Source organism: Oculina patagonica, chromosome 13 (assembly GCF_052425735.1).
Source record: "Oculina patagonica isolate OP01 chromosome 13, crgOcupat, whole genome shotgun sequence".
NCBI lineage: Eukaryota > Metazoa > Cnidaria > Anthozoa > Scleractinia > Oculinidae > Oculina > Oculina patagonica.
This window is the reverse complement of record NC_135770.1, coordinates 37,785,826-37,803,386: the sequence shown is the minus strand read 5'-3', so window position 1 is coordinate 37,803,386 and position 17,561 is coordinate 37,785,826. Positions and strand designations below refer to the sequence as shown.

The 17,561-nt window shown below is 39.9% G+C and overlaps 3 protein-coding genes and 1 long non-coding RNA gene across 4 annotated transcripts; 3 read left to right on the top strand and 1 right to left on the bottom strand.

The window, feature by feature from the left end:
- The first annotated feature begins 243 nt into the window (after nt 1–243).
- LOC144634891 (uncharacterized) lies at nt 244–2,193 on the top strand. Its single transcript, XM_078493936.1, has one exon. It carries the CDS (start codon nt 252–254, stop codon nt 1,437–1,439), a length of 1,188 nt encoding a protein of 395 aa, XP_078350062.1. The 5' UTR covers nt 244–251; the 3' UTR covers nt 1,440–2,193.
- Nucleotides 2,194–4,207: 2,014 nt separating this feature from the next.
- LOC144637231 (calcium-binding protein E63-1-like) lies at nt 4,208–6,636 on the top strand. Its single transcript, XM_078496358.1, has 3 exons — nt 4,208–4,878; nt 5,420–5,653; nt 6,518–6,636. Exons 1-3 carry the CDS (start codon nt 4,866–4,868, stop codon nt 6,556–6,558), a joined length of 288 nt encoding a protein of 95 aa, XP_078352484.1. The 5' UTR covers nt 4,208–4,865; the 3' UTR covers nt 6,559–6,636.
- Nucleotides 6,637–7,873: 1,237 nt separating this feature from the next.
- On the top strand, nt 7,874–17,355 carry LOC144634901 (protein-cysteine N-palmitoyltransferase HHAT-like). Its single transcript, XM_078493945.1, has 12 exons — nt 7,874–8,187; nt 9,457–9,619; nt 11,278–11,339; nt 12,199–12,309; nt 12,781–12,789; nt 13,087–13,275; nt 14,269–14,499; nt 15,101–15,423; nt 16,310–16,345; nt 16,457–16,658; nt 16,754–16,895; nt 17,147–17,355. Exons 2-12 carry the CDS (start codon nt 9,457–9,459, stop codon nt 17,236–17,238), a joined length of 1,560 nt encoding a protein of 519 aa, XP_078350071.1. The 5' UTR covers nt 7,874–8,187; the 3' UTR covers nt 17,239–17,355.
- LOC144634902 (uncharacterized) lies at nt 8,505–11,338 on the bottom strand. The gene is made up of 3 exons (XR_013567278.1): nt 11,188–11,338; nt 9,536–9,610; nt 8,505–8,947 (listed from the first exon to the last, which is right to left on the bottom strand). It is a non-coding gene; the product is annotated as an uncharacterized LOC144634902 (long non-coding RNA).
- Nucleotides 17,356–17,561: the final 206 nt, after the last annotated feature.

Below are 17,561 nucleotides of genomic sequence, written 5' to 3'. Positions count from 1 at the left end.
ATCATTGACTAAACTATCGTTAATTTATTTATTTTTTCAATAGTGGCCTTCGTCTTCTTCTTTAAGGTAAAGTAAACGGGAAAACAAAACACAACAATAACACATGCAGTACAAAATATGACGCAAGGAAAACAGCTCGTTGCGTGAAAACACGAGCGGCCAATGCGCGAGGGCCACGTAGAAGAATGCGAACCCGCGATAGATGAGTCAGCAGTTTCACGTGGACACAAAACAAATCGAAACTTGTCAAGATGGCGGAAGCATTCGGAAAAAGAGTAGTTTTCCTCGCAGTTTTTGTGGCTTTATGTTTTTTCCAAGAAGGAAAGAGTACCCAGGAATGGCGTAAAGAAGAATTTCCGAACCCCACAAAAGATCTTGGATCTTGTGGTCGCCGAGGAAGAGTTTCCTGGATCTGTGATCCAGAGAAAATTCTCAGCTACGAGACTGCCAACAAGATCGAAGAACTGTTGTATTCCGTGGGGAAAAATACTGTTTCAGGGTGCAGTAGTGATGAAAAGGCTGGATTTCAAATCGGTGTTGCTGTTTTGAACAAAATGCGCCGCATTCCAGGGGAATCTGTGGAAGAAACAGCGGAGAAATTTGCAAAAAACTTGCATGACAGCTGGGGTGTAGGCCATGCAGGCTGTGATGACGGCGCAATGCTGTTGCTTTCGATTCTTGACCGCCACGTGTACGTGTCTACAGGAAAGCGAGCCATGGAACTGCTTTCCGATGATCAGATTGATATCATCATCGATGAAATGAAGCCATATCTGCAAAGAAAAGACTACGACAAGTCGGTGGAACTTGCTGTTGTGCGGATGGGCGAAGTTTTCAGCGGAAAAGTTCTCGAGCGGCCATTTAACTACGGTCTAATCATCTTCTGCGTGTTTTTAGTCGTGATTGTTGGTGTTGGGCTGTATATTGGGCACAAGCAAGAGCAAGAGCGTGAGAAATGTGCCCGCAAACTGAAGAGAATCCAAGAGGAAAGGGACAGTGCTAAAAAGTCTCAAAAGTCTTACGAAAGCAAGTCCTGTCCCATTTGCTTGGAAGAATTCCAACCAGAAACAAAGACTAGACTGTTGGCTTGTGGTCACAAATACTGCGAACCATGCTTAACAAAGTGGCTTGAGGACCATGCAACCTGTCCCATCTGCCGTCAGTCAGCAGACAGACGGGAGGACGAGGGTGGTGCCTGCAATACCTATGACTTCCTCCCAGAGCTCCAGTTCCGCCTGATGATGTTGCAGCTGCAGCACCCTTCATTCGTCACGCAGACCATGGTAAACAGGTGGGGCAGTAACAGCTTCACGGGAAGCTTTGTTTCAGATCCTATTTTTGTCAGGTCCTCCATGCCCGGTGGTGGTAGTTTCGGCAGTGGTGGAGGATTCGGTGGCGGCGGCAGCAGCGGTGGCGGTGGCAGAGGTGGTAGCTGGTAGTGGTGCCTTCTTTGTTACAGTGGATCTCGCAAAGATGCATTCTTAAATATTTTAAGCAGAAAACATGAGAATTGAGACAAAACTAGAACTCAGAATTAACACTGGCATTTAACATTTCATTGTCTAAGGGCACTGCATGGTTCAGATAATTTTGCATGTTGCTTATCTAGAGATAGACTTTTGTGTTAGATACTGCCTCCTGTTTAATCTCAAAAACTGAATCTGAAAATTCCAGGGTTTTCCTTTTCAAAAATAATTGATGTAGAAGCATTGAGATCAAGTCAGCAATTTAACAGATGGAGGAATTATATTTTGGATCTGCAGGCATGAGACTCGCGCATAATGTGTGAGAGTTGGCAGGTCTAAGATTGACTCTGTACAATCAGACACCACAAAATTTGCATTTCTCAAAGTGTTTGTGTGTTTAAAGGGAGTTTATTGAAAAAAGAGTAGAAAAAGAATATTCCATTCCATAAATTAATTCTTGGTATTTGTAGCACAGTAATTTTATCCATGACTGTCTTGTATAAAATACTCTCAATGTTCTAAGATAGACAGTAAAATTCAGATTTTAGTGGAGACAGTGGATTATTAAGCCCTTTTGTTATTGATATGTACAAATGGTGTGTAAATAGCCCCTCTTCTGTAATAGTGTTGGACTTTTGATCCTCAGTATTTCAAGTGTTGAAGTGTTTCAAGTATTTTCAAGTGTGCATGTCAAATCTTTTTATATATCTCAACAAAACATAGATGTCAAATACAGAGATTCCAACCCTTTTTGAAGGAAAATAGGGAGTATTTTTAGCGCTGAAGGTGTGCACCTCTAGGGGGGTCTGGAAGCATGTTCCACCGGGAAATTTTGCACATTTAGGTTCTCTCAAGTGCCATTTCCGGCATTTTGACATCATTTCTGAGTTATTCTATAAGGTCTTTATTCTTTTCACAAACATTTTTGGTACTTTTCTTTACTTTTGCTACACTCAGATCGCAAAAAAGTACTAAAAATTAGCAATTTTTCTCTTGTTTTCAGAATTTCATGATAAATCGGGAGAATCTGATAAAAATCGGGAGAGCGGGAGGCAACGCATCAAATCGGGAGACTCCCGATCAAATCGGGAGGGTTGGAATCTCTGCAAATAGTGTATGACTTTTAATTTAACTGTAATATTGTAATATATCTTTTTATTTCTGTCCAACTTTTGCTAGCTTTAAAGTAAAGAAAAGTCTTAAAAACTGAAGGAGCATTATCTTGAAAACTAAATGAAAGCATCCTTTACCCCTTTCCCTCTCAAAAGCTGTCCAAATTTTGAATAAAAGCCAAATTTCAGTTTTCTTAGCATTTAAACAGAGGCAACACTTCATAGAAGTTTTGTTTAATGTCTTTCGTTTAAAACGTCACACGCTAGAGTTTTATTCACAGGCATTAAAGTTAGTCTACACCAATAGAATCAAGCATAGCCTCTAGAGTGAACGGGTTAAAAGGTGCTCCTTTTGCGGTAGTAAACACCTGGGTGTCTAGTTATCTCGGCATTAGCCCGGGGGGAGTACTCCCTATAATGGCCTATACGGGGAGGCTCCGCCCGAAAGGGGTACCTTTTTCAGGCTTCAGGTATATAAAAGGGTAGGGATTTCACGAGTTTAAGTATATGAAAGGGTATGAAAATCTGTCATTTGGCTATTTAAAAGGGCCTTTAATTAAAATATTTCGAACAGACGCAATTTATGGCTGTATTATTTTAATTTATTAAGCCCTACAAAAAAATGACAAGAAAACGTCCTATTTTGAGTCCACGCCATGTATCTTAGGTATATGAAAGGGGTACCTTTTTTCAGTTAAAGGTATACAAAAGGGGTACAATTTCTGTCAAAAATGGTATAGTAAAAGGGTAAGGGGTTAGCACTTGGGGCGGAGCCTCCCCGTATAAAACTTTTTTGAGTACCCCCCCCCCCCGGGGCATTAGCAGCCATTTCCATCGGCCCTCTGCATGACCATGCACCAATTGCCCCACCCAATTGGATTGCAACAAAAAGCTTTAATTTCAAGATCAACTTTCACACAGTATGAATGTCCAGGCATCATGATTCAAATTCTTGTCAAAATTTACGTATATATTTATTGCTATCTGAGCTTTCTTAGCATTGGGCTAACTTATCGATTTTTCACATTTTTTTCCTTAGCGCCGATTCTTTCGCCTTCGATTGACAAGGTCACGTAACAGCCAGCTGCAAAAATTACGTTCGTTCATACCGACCGTTATAATGTAGAAAAAGACACGCCGTTTAGTTTCATTTATTAAACGCGCTTTTATTATTATGCCTAAATTTCGAGTATGAGGGCATTTGAACAAACGTAAAGAAATGCCAGCCAGGGATTGTTTTCCTTCTGTTTAGGTTCTCGTTATGTGAGAGGCAAAACGCTTCAAACAGTCTATAAAGGTCCCGTTGTTTAATTTATGCGTCATTTTTCTCTGTCTCCTCAGTCTATAATCAGAAAAAATAAGATACTGGGTGTTCCTATAGCTACTGGTAGCCTTTAAGTCGACATGAAATCGTTTCAAAAATGGGGTGAACGTCCATGCATTGTTCGATGTCATTGTTTTCTTAAGTGCGCAGGAAACATACCGAGTCAGGCCATACTCATGGTTACTGTATCAATGTCCAAATCTGCATAAAGATCTATAACGTTACTGATGTCTGTGGGAAGTTATGAAAACAACAGTTCAGTTCTACATAATCGGGGCTTTCGAATGTTGATGACGTCAGGCTGATCAAACCAGTGCTACCTGCGGGTAATTGCGCAGCTTTCATGTAATAAATATTTCACTATTTTTTAAAAAGATATATTTAACAGAACTTGAAAAAATTGAACAGGGTAATCTAAAATGAGTGATCTAATTGTTTAAATAATATTCCAGTATTTGACCAGTTCGACAGGCTTATTTTAGATGGACGTGATAAAATTTGTTATTGACAGCAGGTGAAATAATTGACGCTGAATTTATAATGCGAACACCTTGACCGCAAATTTAATGTGAACAGCTAAGCACGTAATACTCTCAACGTTGAAAAACATGCCAGCCTACTCAGTTCTCGACTCTTGCCAAGGATTCCCAGTATGCCGCATCGAGCCGCAGTTTGGTAGTGAAAGGGACATTTCATCCTTGGAATGTAAATTAAAAGGTTGCCCGTGGCCCATTTGTGTACCGGACCGACCTAAAACAATGCAGCATAAACAAAAAAGAAAAACGCTAGTGATCTCACCCTTGCGTCATAACAAATATTAGTCTATGACGGCCCGCAGTATTTACCTGTAAGGATATAAAAATGAGTATTATGCATCATCTCTCATAACAGTATAACAGGTTACGTGAACTGAGACTGCTAAAACAAAGGAAAGACTGAATCGAAGCCCAGAACTGATTCAAAATGGTTTCTCGAGGTAAGATTGTCAGACTTTTTCTTTTCTAAGTACTCCGCCAAGGCCGGAAAATAACTTCACAAACAGTTTGAGCACATGGCCTTTTGCCTGCCAGCGTGTATAGAAAACTTAAGTAAAATGATTCACCTTATGAACTGTTGAAAATTTTTTAAAATATTGTCACACCATGCCAGACTCAGCGTCTTTTTTAAGCGATTCGCAGTTATTAAACCAGCTTACTCTTACACTGTAAAAGAGGCCAAAGTTATATCGATTATTTTCACGACGCATGCTAGCTATGGATGGTTAGATGTTTAATTAATCAGTTAGTTTGCTTAAAGCAAATACAAATTCGTCACGTGACTTTCTACAGCCAAGAATTTCTCAATTCCGAGTCTGTATCCTGCGAGGGCCTGGGAACTGGCCTAGTAGGCTGCCGAAGCAAGAAGCGCCGTAAACGAGGCTGTGACACAACCAATTTTTCGCAAACCATCCGCCACTTTGTATTAGGGATAGTAAAGAGGATATGATCACTATAAATATCTTATCTATTTGTTTTCAGGATATGTAAAGTTGAACGATACCAGCGAAAAAGAAAAATTTCCGAAATCTGAGAATAAAGTGGCAGACCTTTTGACTGCCTTCCACATTTTTGACGCGCAGAACAGAGGCTACATCGAGTCACGTGATTTAAGGGAAGCAATGGGTCTTACGATTACAGAAATCCCTTGTGACGAACTCAAGCAAATGTTAAAAGACACTGGTCTTCTTATAGACAGAAAGATAACTTTCGAAGGTAATACTCACAAAAATAAAACAATGGTATTCTTTACTCTGTGGCACTGCTTATCGCAGAGATGACGAGCAGCTTTCATCAGATTTTATTCTTGCCTTTGATAGTTGCTGATGAGGTTTCAGCTGTTAGCCTACCCTACCTATAACCAATCCAGTCATAAAAACTCTTGAAGGAGCCCGTCAGTTTGAAAGGCCTAAGGCCGGTGTTATCCACCGGCCTTAGGTATATAGGTCAAGCCGACCCTACCCATAACCAATCCAGTCTTAAAAACTCTTGAGAGAGCCCGTCGGTTTAAAAATCCTCCGTATTGCGAAGAAACATAAGAAACGTTCAATTTTCACACGTACGTCTTTGCCAGCTCACTAGCTCCTAGCCAGGGTGCATTCCGTTTCCTGGGGGGATTCCTATTTGAAAGATACAGGGATGCTCGTCGTCTTGCTCAGAGGTGTAAATTAAAAAGATTTTGGTCTGATTTTGGGTGTTCTGGACAGAGCGTAAGTTTTTTAGCCGTCAAGATCTCGTTTAGAGACACCGTCGTACTTTAAGGCATTAAAAATGGTTTCTTTTAGGGGTCACAAAAAGATTGAACCACGCCCAGATTGTTCTCTTTTAGTGGTTTTTCAAATTTTCCAGCGAGCATCCCGTCCCTCTCATATGAGAGTTCCTCGCTTCCTGAGATCTTTGGCGAAACTTATATAAAAGGCAGCCTGGGCTCTCAGGCACTGTGTATAGATAAACAATGGACTAATTAATTGTTTGATTTATTGTAAGCTTCGGGAAAGAGAATTACCCCGTAAATTTCGATTGTAACATATCATATTAAGTCGCAACTTTTGATAATTCCGCTTTTTACCTTGCTTTCAGAATTTACTCACCTCATGTCTGACGGAGGCGGAGTTTTTTGATGATGGAAGAGTGACGCGGGCACATGCTGTAAAAGGCAAAATGTTTCACCGATTGGGCCAATGGGTAAATGAAGGAAGCCTTCGGATATATAACCAGTCGAGGGCCGCAGATTAAGACTTACTGAGCCTGTAGTTGACGTCACCGAAGTTACTGAGCATGATTTATCGTATGCTCACTGGAAAACCATCGCGTAGAAAGCACTGGGACGACGTTTGGCAAGACAATTGTCGGAGAACTCGGGAGTGAGGCTCTGTGCTATATTTTGATTCGATAATCCGGGAAACCGTTATTTATTTTAGTGCTTCAACGAAATTTAACGTAAACGACAATTGTTCAGTTCCCCTATAACATACAACGGTTTAAGCCGAAAGATTTCCTCCCTTTGTTTTTTTTAGGTGTAACAAATCTAGTAAAGTTTTGTAGGTTATTTTTTCAGGTTACAAGTAATAATAATAAATATTAGCAATAGTAGTAGTAGTAGTAATAGTTTTTATCATCTATGGAATGTATTTTAACTATTTTCAAGTATTTTCTATTTTGTAAGCATTTTATGAAAATAAATTAACGTTAAATTCAATTTTTGTGGTTGATAGTTATTTTGTAATTTGCCAGCGGTGGTCTGGACAGACATAAATCGAATATATAAACACTGGAAATAACAACAGCAACAACAACCGAACAAAAAATAAAACAAAAACAACAGCAACAAACTTGCCATTAAGTCGCAAAGTGGACAGAAAACGATGGAAACCGAAAGACCCAATCCATTCCAGATGGGCTGAGTTGTATCTTGAGCATGTTGATATCAATGAGGACAATTCAGTTGTCGGCTTCTTATCCCAGCCAAATTTTGCCGAAATCCCATTTCCCAACCTATTCATATAGTTCCCGATTTTCCAAATCCCATTCCCAGTTCTATTGTTTACTTGTTTCAAATCAATCAGTCCCATTCCTATTGTTGATTTGTTTGTAATTCCAGTCCCAGTGACAAAATAATATTTTCCCAGTGAAAAATTCCCATTTTTACCCCATTCAGGCCCCTCCTTATGGGGTCTTAGGTAGCCAGGCTAACGCTCGATACATCACACTTCAGAAGGTCCCAAAGACCTCCAGGGGGGAGGGATGCAATGGAGCCGGAGCTCTAGTGTCAATCATGAGTAAAAGATGTTCATTTTAATTTACACAAAGAGGAAGATGAAATGTGATTCCTTATCATTCATTATTTTCCCCGCCAAAAATGCAAGGCCGCTGGTCAGTTGGCTGGTTACCGCGGCCTCATGTTTGCTCAGCTGAAACCGGAAGTCGCTCGAAGTCACTAAAAATTGATGAATGTGGGTTCAGCTGTGAGTAAGCGGCTGTGATTTTCTTTAATATTCCGCTTTCCATTTGATTTAAATACTGTAAGATGTAAATGAAAGAAGTATGCGAAGAACTACAAGAGTAGGTAAGCTAAGCTCACTTGATACAACACTAATCGATTGTGAATTTTGCGAGAGATCTTGTTTCATACTAACACGAACAGTCGACTCATCCGACCATAAATCCGTGATTCCTCTACTAATAATACCAAGAGTTACAAGGAACATTGGATCAGCTGGGTGTCTTCCATTTGCTGTTGAAAATAAGAGGTAAACAGTTCTCTTGTGTTCGATATAACTGGTAATCTTAGAACTAAACCATTGAGTCAGGATTTTCGCGCTAAATTAACTTTCGAGATTTGTTTATTATGATGTGTCTATTTATCATTGCTCATCAAATGAGAAGTCTTCTGCTGTTAAAGCATCTTTTCAATGGAGATGACTGGACTAAATCTCTACTACTGTATAGGAAAAGGAAGATCGAGAAAAATAACTATTCTTCGCGTTTTTGTGGGTTAGATTTCTCAAGAGATCAAACCCTTGAGTTGCTACCATTTTTCCGGGTTTATTAAAGTCCTCAATTACAAACCGTTTAGTTGTAGCAAGGGTTTTTGAAAGAGCTTCTATGTGACATCAAATACAGACTGAGTCCTCCTCTCTTGATCTTGCTTTTTATTTAGTGTATGTATAATTCCCAGGGTATAGGGGTATAATTCTGTTACCCCTGGGGTACCCATATGGGGGAAGTGGACCATTGGGTTGATTATTCACAAAACAGATCTGATGCTAAATGTTTCTCACCAAAAAGTACAGTACATAACCTTAGACAGAACTGAAGATTTTATTTTGCATACTGTAGCGAAATCGATGTTATCCTCTTTGTTGCCATATAATATCACTATAGACTATAGGTAAAATAAGGACATTATCCCACATTATCCACAAATAATCTTCCGTCCTGTCTGGTGGTTCGTAACAAGTAGATTTTCCAGGTCAACAAGTTAACTTTGAATGCTCACTGGTAATCTGTCTGCCAAATAAATCATGGTTTCAAAAATAAACTTAGAAAAGCTTGCAACTGGTTGCCACTGCCCTAGGCAAGCAAACTTCAAGTTCTTTTAAGCCCTGTACAGTGGCGGATCTAGAGCTTCAGATAAGGGGGTGCCCAATCGTCCAGACCCTCGAATAAGGGGAGGGGGGCACTCTTGAAAAAAAGATTTTCTTGACCCTTCGGGCCTGTATTTGTTCTGAAAATAGGGGGGGGGGGCAGACCCCTCCCCTAGATCCACCACTGCTGATTAGCACTTTGTATTTGTAGAGAAACTGTCACATATATTTTAGAAATGAACATTTTGGAATTGAATGCAGAAGTGAATTTTCCCAATGGAATTTGAAGAAAAGAACAGTTGACATAAATTTTATGTTGGATATACGCTAACTCTTAAGCCACCATGTCTCTCTCGGTGTACTCTGTGTAAGGTGATTGAATTGTCTGTTTTTGTAATGATATGTTGTCATTACCCTCTATTTCTTTGCTAGATGTCTACCCAGGCTGACATGAAAAACCTTGATAGCAACAGGAATAAAACAGATCAGAACAAGAAACATGGTCCCTTGCCTTTCCTTGAGATTTCACTGTACTGGGTGTTGTGGATTTCACTGTCATCATACGCCATGTATAGCATCTTCAGAGCTTCTCAAGGTAAAAAGAAAGGCTAATTATGGTAAATTCTTCTCACAAGAACTTGTTACTGCCTTATATAGGGTTAGAGGGAAATACCGTAAGTGCCATAAATTAACCCAAGCAGGAAGATCCATATAATAATTACAAATTGACCAATTTTAATTTCTTTATGTAAAAAATTTACCAGTATCCCAGATCACACCTGAAATATTCACAGCTAAGGGTAATCATTTTGAGGATGGGAAGAGGGGCTTTAAAGGGGGTAATGGCTTGACTGTTGAGGACATTTCAAACCTAAGCCATTGCCTTAAACAAAGCTTGCAGCTTCCCCAGCTAAGAAAGAAAGTGATCACAACCTGCATTAGCCTTTTAATGCAGATGGATTGAAACTGCAGTTGGTGTCGCTGAATATATTATTGGTTTAGCTATTGTGATACGGTTTTTTAGGGCATTGTTTATTGTCTTTTGAAATATTTTGTTTTGTGATGACACCATCTGAAACACCAAGAATCGGCTGGAAAATCTGTCTGTTTGCAGGGTAACCTGCATGGGTCAGATATCAAAGATACAAAATCAGTGTTATGCAGGGGCAGAACTAGGGGGAGGTGCAGGGGGTGAGCATCCCTCCCTTGAGATAACCTTCTTTGTATTCGCTTTTAAAATTTGTTGACATCACCAGTCGGTTATGCCATTCCTTAGTGGTGCACCCCCTCCAAAGAAAAATCCTGGTTCGCCCCTGTTATGCACATGTCACTGGCTTCCCCAGGTGTTGATATCTGGATTGACTTTGGGGGACTGTAAAGAGGGTGCAGCCATCTCAATGTTTTTCCTCAGGGGAAGGGGAATCTTTATACAAGGAAATCACCTGGTTTACATTTTCCATTGCAAATAATAATCCCCATTTATAAATCGTCTTAATTATATGAGGGTAGCACTTAATAGTCTTGTGACTAACAAACCTGTACGTGGCCCTTGGATTCCCGATCGAAATTTAGAAGCAGGGTTGCAAATAACAGTCGGTCATCGGACATTGGCCGACCAAAATTTGCTCATGTCCGACGAAATCTCAAGTGTGGTCGGACATGATGTCCGTACAATTTTTTTATCGTAAATCATTTTACAGCAACAATGAATAAAATTCAACCATTTGTTTTTGGTGATGTCCGACCACAATTTTGTTTCGTCCAACCAAGATGGTGTCTTAGTAGGACATACATCCTTTCAAGTGAAAAAAATTATTTGCAGCCCTGTAGAAGTGTTGGTTTTTGTGGAGGGAGGAAAACTGGAGAACCTGGAGAAAAACCCTCAGAGCAAGGATGTGAAACAACAACAAACTCAACCCACACAATACACCGGGTCCAGCAATCAAAGTTGGGGCATATTGGTGGGAGGAAAGCGCTCCCACCATTGCACCATCCCTGCTCCCCTCTGCAGAGGGGGAACTTAACTTCTAACAAAGTCTTGAATTTCTGCCTACAGGCTACTCAAAGATAATGATTCTATGCATTTCCCCTGTATTCTCCAACATATCCCTGTGGTCAGTCAAGGGGAAAGTCGTTGATATAATTGTTAAAAAGTCAGTGTACCTGTAGCGGGGATCAGCCTATTGTTGGAAATTTCAGAGCATCTTGAAATGTATGAACATGTAGATTAATTTTGTAACAACACTTTCACAGACCATAAAGATGAAATCTATGAGGAAGACTTAAAAGAAGGATGGCAATTTCTTGGAAAAAAGGTTAGAATATAACATTTTTGCGTCTAACCAGGATGGAGGGAGGGGTAAACTCACCGGATCCACTGTCTGTATGCGCGTAGCCATTGTGACGTCACGAATTTACAAAATATTGTTGACTGTCTGTTGACTCGTCCCCAGGCGCTCCTCCTTGATTGGAGCGCGGTACGCTTGGAGTTATGGGTCTGTTTTTACGCAACAGCGCCTGAGGACAAGACAGAGGGTCAGTAGATATCACGGACTGCACCAACGAGGATATCAGTCCAAGAAAATCGATAAAACCGTTTACACCAATACAACGTCTTCTTGTTGTTAGGAGTGCAAATCAATCTGTTCCGTACCCCTTAGCCTGATAGGATATTGCTCGAACTCCTCACAGAAATCATTCGGCAGACAACACCTTTCAAATTGAAACATGGCAAATGTGTGACACCTTGCGCGTCTTCTGGAAGCGCGTATTTCATGCCACAAACAGGTTTTCATCATTGAGTCTGTGATTCTAACTCTGTTTTCAAACACTGCGAGTCGGTCGTAAAATGGAACAAAACTAATACAGAATTGTGGGCAAAAAAAAAAAAATTCTTACTTCGTGTAGAAGACACAGTTCACCTATAACAATAGAGAACAAAAGGACAAAAGAACGAGGAATATAATAAAAACAATAGGGTTGCGAGGCAGTATTCAATTGTGACGTGTTCTGTGCTTCTACACGAAGAAGGAGCCGAATTCTGTGCAAAAATAAGCAACCTGCTGGAAAACGCGTGAGTTGTTCTTGATTGGTTAGAAAAACGAAAGAACGCAAGTTTTTTTTCTGACTAGTTAGAGCAGCTTTAGGACGAACAGATTTTTTGTTTGTTTCCAGGATGTGACTGATTTTGAATGGGAATTTTGGACAAGTGCAATGAAATCCTTGATGCCCGCAATGTTGCTTCACACGATCGGGGGACTGATTTTTTCACGATTTCTTCCACAGGTAGAGAATTTGTTTTTTGGGCTCTTTAATATTAAGACCTATTAACAGTTGAGTATTGATAAGTATTGTTACAATTTTTAAAATTTATTACAACTCATGGCAAAAAAATCAATAAAACAAACTGTACAATACAATGACAATAATACTATAAAAATCAAATCAAAAGGAAATGCCATTGGAGGCTCGCAAACGAGTCCTTGACCACATTTTAGGCGTGATCTCCATTGGAATATATAACTTTAAGATGTACTGTAAGTTCTAAATGCATGCGTTATAAAACCCCAGGCTGCACTGACTTTCTTCTATAAGGATAAATATTTTTACAGTTCTTGACAGAGGAGCGAGAGTCGAAGGGAGAATCTTCTGAAGCTGAATACGTTTGCCGTCCACTGACGAGTTTTTACGTACTCCGTAGACATTTTGCTTTTTACACATTACATACCTAAATCGAACCTAAAAGAACCCCAGAAGAAAAAGCCGGCCACGGTGTCCGTCTTAAAAAGGGTTTACTATACATGCCTAAAAGAAAATGCCTTAACGTTCTTCTACTGAGCTAGAGCCTTTTGTATGAATAATAGCCTCTACATGTATGCATAAGTTTGCCCTATTCCTTTCGGTGTTAAAAATAATTATGAAACCGTGAAACGCCTTATCTCTTCTTTGCAAAGACTACAACACTACTTTCGTATATCTGGTGATCACCCGTGTACATTATTACATGTAGAAACTTCTTTGAATTTTAACTGTTCCCTTAATTTCCTTTTCAGTTCAAACCAGTCTTATTGTCTGATGTTCACTCTATGCTTTCTGCTATACTCTCTTGGCTTTTTACCAGTCCTGTTTATGGTTGGTCATTGCCTGCTAGTTTACACGTGTTGTTTTATCTTCAAGTCGATCCCAGCCTTGTGGATCTGCACTCTTGGTATTGTACTTTCTCTACAAACCAACGCAGCTAAAATCTGGCAGGTAAGCCGGCATCAGACCAACCACCACGATATGATAGACATATTTATGCATAACAACCTCAGTTGTATGAGTATCTCTTCCAAGGCTCGTCTCAGACGTCAAATTAGAATAAAAGAAAAAAGAAAACCCGAAAAAATATATTGTGTCCAAAAAAAAGAACAAAAAAAAAGATATTGATAAAAAAAATATAATATTTCGGTATAAAAAAAAACAACAACAGAAAAAAAAAATAAATAAAAAGATATTAAATAATGAGAGTGAGGACTGTGAGTGAGGAGACGAAAACAATAATGGAATAACGTCAAATTGGGCAATATAAAAAATATTATACACCGTCAATGGCCTTAACGCGGCCTTATTTAATACCTTCAATTATTTATTTAAAAATATGTATATTTTTAAAAATATTGTATACTACCCTTTGCTAATGTGGATCAACCTTTTTCATAGAATGTGTTCGCCTTTCTAAACGGTTTTTCTGAAATCGCCAAAATTAAGTCTCCCAAGGGAATTTGCGAGCTCCTCGCAAGCTCCCGTGAAAACAAGTGACAATAATGTCTTGGCTATTTGGCCACTGCATTAGGTCATTTTGGACGTCTAGGTTTACAGTAGGGACATAATCCAGTTAATTTTCAGTCTACTTATCTACTGCTATTTAGTAATTTCTCAGTAGTGTTTGGTGTATCTGGGAACTTGCGCTTACAAAAAGGGAAACTTATAACGATTACGAATTGCTACTCCTCCAAAATTTTCTTATCATCGACTCCTTTATGTAAGACTTGTAAGTAGGTCCACTTTTACGGCCACAGGTCTAATTCTCCTCATTACTTCGGTTAAACACTTAAAAACGTGCTATAAACCTTCTTCTCCGTCGTTGTCTTCTTGTCACGCAACACTCGTTCGTGTAATTGAGTGTTGCGTGACAACCCATGCGCAATAACGGCTGTAAAGGAAGATTCCAAACTCGTTCTTTTGCCTTTTTCGTTCACCCAGCTTGAGCTACTCAGCACCAACTTAGAAATCAAGAATTTTACATTGTTTGTGTCCATGATGGGGAACCTTCGTTGCATTAGTTTTGGTATGGATTATGTATGGCGGTCACGTGAGGTAGAAAAGGACAAGCCTGTCAAGCCTTACTCACTCATGGATCTGCTGGTGTATAATTTTTACTTCCCGTTGTTTGCTAATGGTCCAGTTGTCACTTTTGATACATTTCAGAAAACGGTAAGTGGTTTTTAATTTATCTTGTAATGTAAATCAAAGAGCCTTTCTCATTTTGATAAACGCCAGCTTAATTTTTTTCTTTTTGAATGGAAATTTGAGTGGTTGGATGGATTGGATGTATAGTTGATAAAATAAACTGATTGATACCCTTTCCCCACTAAAGAAAAATCCTAGAAGACACACTACAAATGCGCTTCTAAATTGCCCTTACCCCTTCCTTCATCCCAGCCCCTCCAACGTCACAGTATGGCGTGACCAACTCCTTGTTGGCGCGTTTTCTGCAATATCACACAGTGAGCTATACAATGCCGCGCTGTAAAACCCAGAGGGTGCCAATAAATTGATTAAAACTTGTTCCATGTGACATTTAGCTCTTGGAGATACAGTTATATAAACTACTCTAGAGTCAACCTTGTAGTAAGCGGACTCTTTTGAGGAATGGGCTAGTGTCCGTCTAATACGTGTTAACAAAAAATAAAAACTTTGGGTGTGGTGCTGATTTTTATTAAGAGTATTGAACCACTTTACTTAACCTGAGCGCCAGGCCTTCCCTCCGAAAAGCTTGATACATAGTTCTCTTCGTGTGTGTTTGTCTTTTTAGTTTTATCAACCCTTCAAGTCCTTTTCAAGCGAGGAAATCAAGTCGCTCCTCAAGGACACAGCCCGTACACTGTGGTGGTACTTTTTCCTGGAGGGCTATTTACACTTTTTCTACTCGACAGCCTTTACGCAAGACCCCAGCTTATTTACGTCCCTGTCTAATTGGGCCCTGACTGGGATCATGTACTCTCAGCTGAACATCTTCCTGCTCAAGTACAAGGTGTTCTACTGCTGTACAGGAGTGCTGGCGCGAGTGGACAGGGTCGAAGTACCTTTGCCTCCGAGATGTGTCACCACGTTATGGCTCTTTACAGACATGTGGAAGTAAGTAACATCATGGATTGCTATATAGCTGGAATTTTGTCCCCAAAAGAGCGCGCCCTCATTGGCTACTTCGAGGTCACATGACCTCTAACAATAAAACTGTTTCCCGCCAAAAGTCTCTGAGCGGGCAACATTTCAAAATCTATGACGTCAGAGGGTAACAGTGTAATGTTGCCCGCGCATGTTGACGAACGACCACCGTTTTTCTAAGTCTTCGTTACTAGTGCTATAAAAAAATTATTTAATGACTGATCCCTCGGGAAACCAGTTAATTTTGTTTCCCTCGAATCTCGAGATTCTTGGGAAACTATGTGTGCAGGGCAACAATATTTTGTTGCAAGTTGTACATGTGAGGTGGGGGAAATGGAAGAGGACTTACATTTCTAATCGTCGGGAAAACAATCACATGAACCCGTGGTTCTTGTGAGTGACGTTCCAAAGTGACATGAGGTTGAACTCACAATTGATTGGAATACAAAGATTACAAAGATTTATCGACCGTAAAGGGTGCACTGAACTGTTTTTTCCTCTTAAAGTATCACAAATTTCTTTAGATTTAACTTACCTGAAACAGAAGCCTGTTTTAAAATTATTCTTTGTACATGTTGCAAAAGGGTCTGTAAAATTTCAAAAGAATCCACGAAGACAAGTTTGTCCATATTGTAATTTGTTTGCATTCTCGCCTTTGTTACTCGTCCTCGTTTCTAATGGGATCCTGTCATTTGTTGAGTATTATACACTTTGAAAACCATCATTGTCGGGTTTTTTATTATCTTTATTTGTTTGTAAGCTTTTCGAAAGCATGCCAAAATTAATATAGCTGTTTCATTGTGAAACCGTTTCAACTCCTTAATGATATTTCTGTTTTTTTTTTTTAATTTGCCAGGTACTTCGACAGGGGTCTTAACGTTTGGATGAAGAGGTTGAGAAATTTGTTCTCTTAAAATGAAAGTTTGTTGTTACCCTTTTGATTCAGCTTCTGAACGTTTGTACTTGGAAACGACAGTAACCAGCCATTTCCTATTGGTTGCAGGTACATTTATGTGCCCTTAGGAGGGTCCCGTAAGGGTGTTATTCGTCAAATGACGGGCTCGTTTCTTGCTTTTGCCTTTATATGGTTATGGCATGGTGGTCACGTGCACACCATGTGGTGGTTCATTCCTAACTGGCTTGGGGTTGTGGTGGAATCTGTGGCAGGCATTGTGTTGATGCTTCCTTCTGTTAAACGACTGGAGGTGGGTTTCCTTGTTTAAACAAAATGTCTAAGTTCTTGTGATCCTTAACAAAGGTCCTTAAAAATGTTCATATTTGGCTTTTTGTTTTGTTATAGGACAAGCTATCTCCAGCAGCTTCGCGCCGAGTTCGCGCCATATTTGGTGTTGTGACCTTGACCTGTCTTATTCTTAGTAACTTGGTGTTTCTTTGTGGATCTGAACCTGTTTGGTTTTACATCAAGAGAATCTTCCTTTTCGGTAGGTGTGAAAAACAACAACGGAAGAGAAAAACGCGTCTTACGTTGCTCTACCGGCTCGCTGAAGATGTTTTCAGTAATGACCACATGTTTATCAGGCTACAATGAGCTAGCATGCAATCCAGGGCGTAGGGGGGAGGGGGGAGTGGGGGGCAATACTTAGAGTTACTTCGTATGAGACACACTTTGCTTTGTGTCATCTTCTCTAAATTGAAACAGAATATATTTTAAGGTGCTATCTTGTTTTTGCAGGTTGGCCGTCGTCAACTCTCTTGCTTCTTTTCACTATATACCTTATTGTGCAAACGAACATGGAACTCAACCGACACATCACGGAGTGGTGACAAGGTCCTTGATTTCCACTGTCTGCAAACTGACATGGAACCAGAGAAGACGTTTGAAATTCAGCCTAGATGGAACTAGTTTAACACCAATTGTTTATTAAAAATTACTTTAGGCTCTGTGTTGGGTGCTGATGTTTTAATTTAGCCGTAATTTTGGTTTAACTGAAACTTTTGGAAATACAGTAGAACCCCGGTAACTCGAACTCGGATAACTCGAACAACCCCGCTAACTCGAACGAACTTCCGCTTCCCTTGGTTTTGACCCCACTTTTCAGTCATTTTTACTCGGTTAACTCGAACTCGGATAACTCGAAAACCCCCGG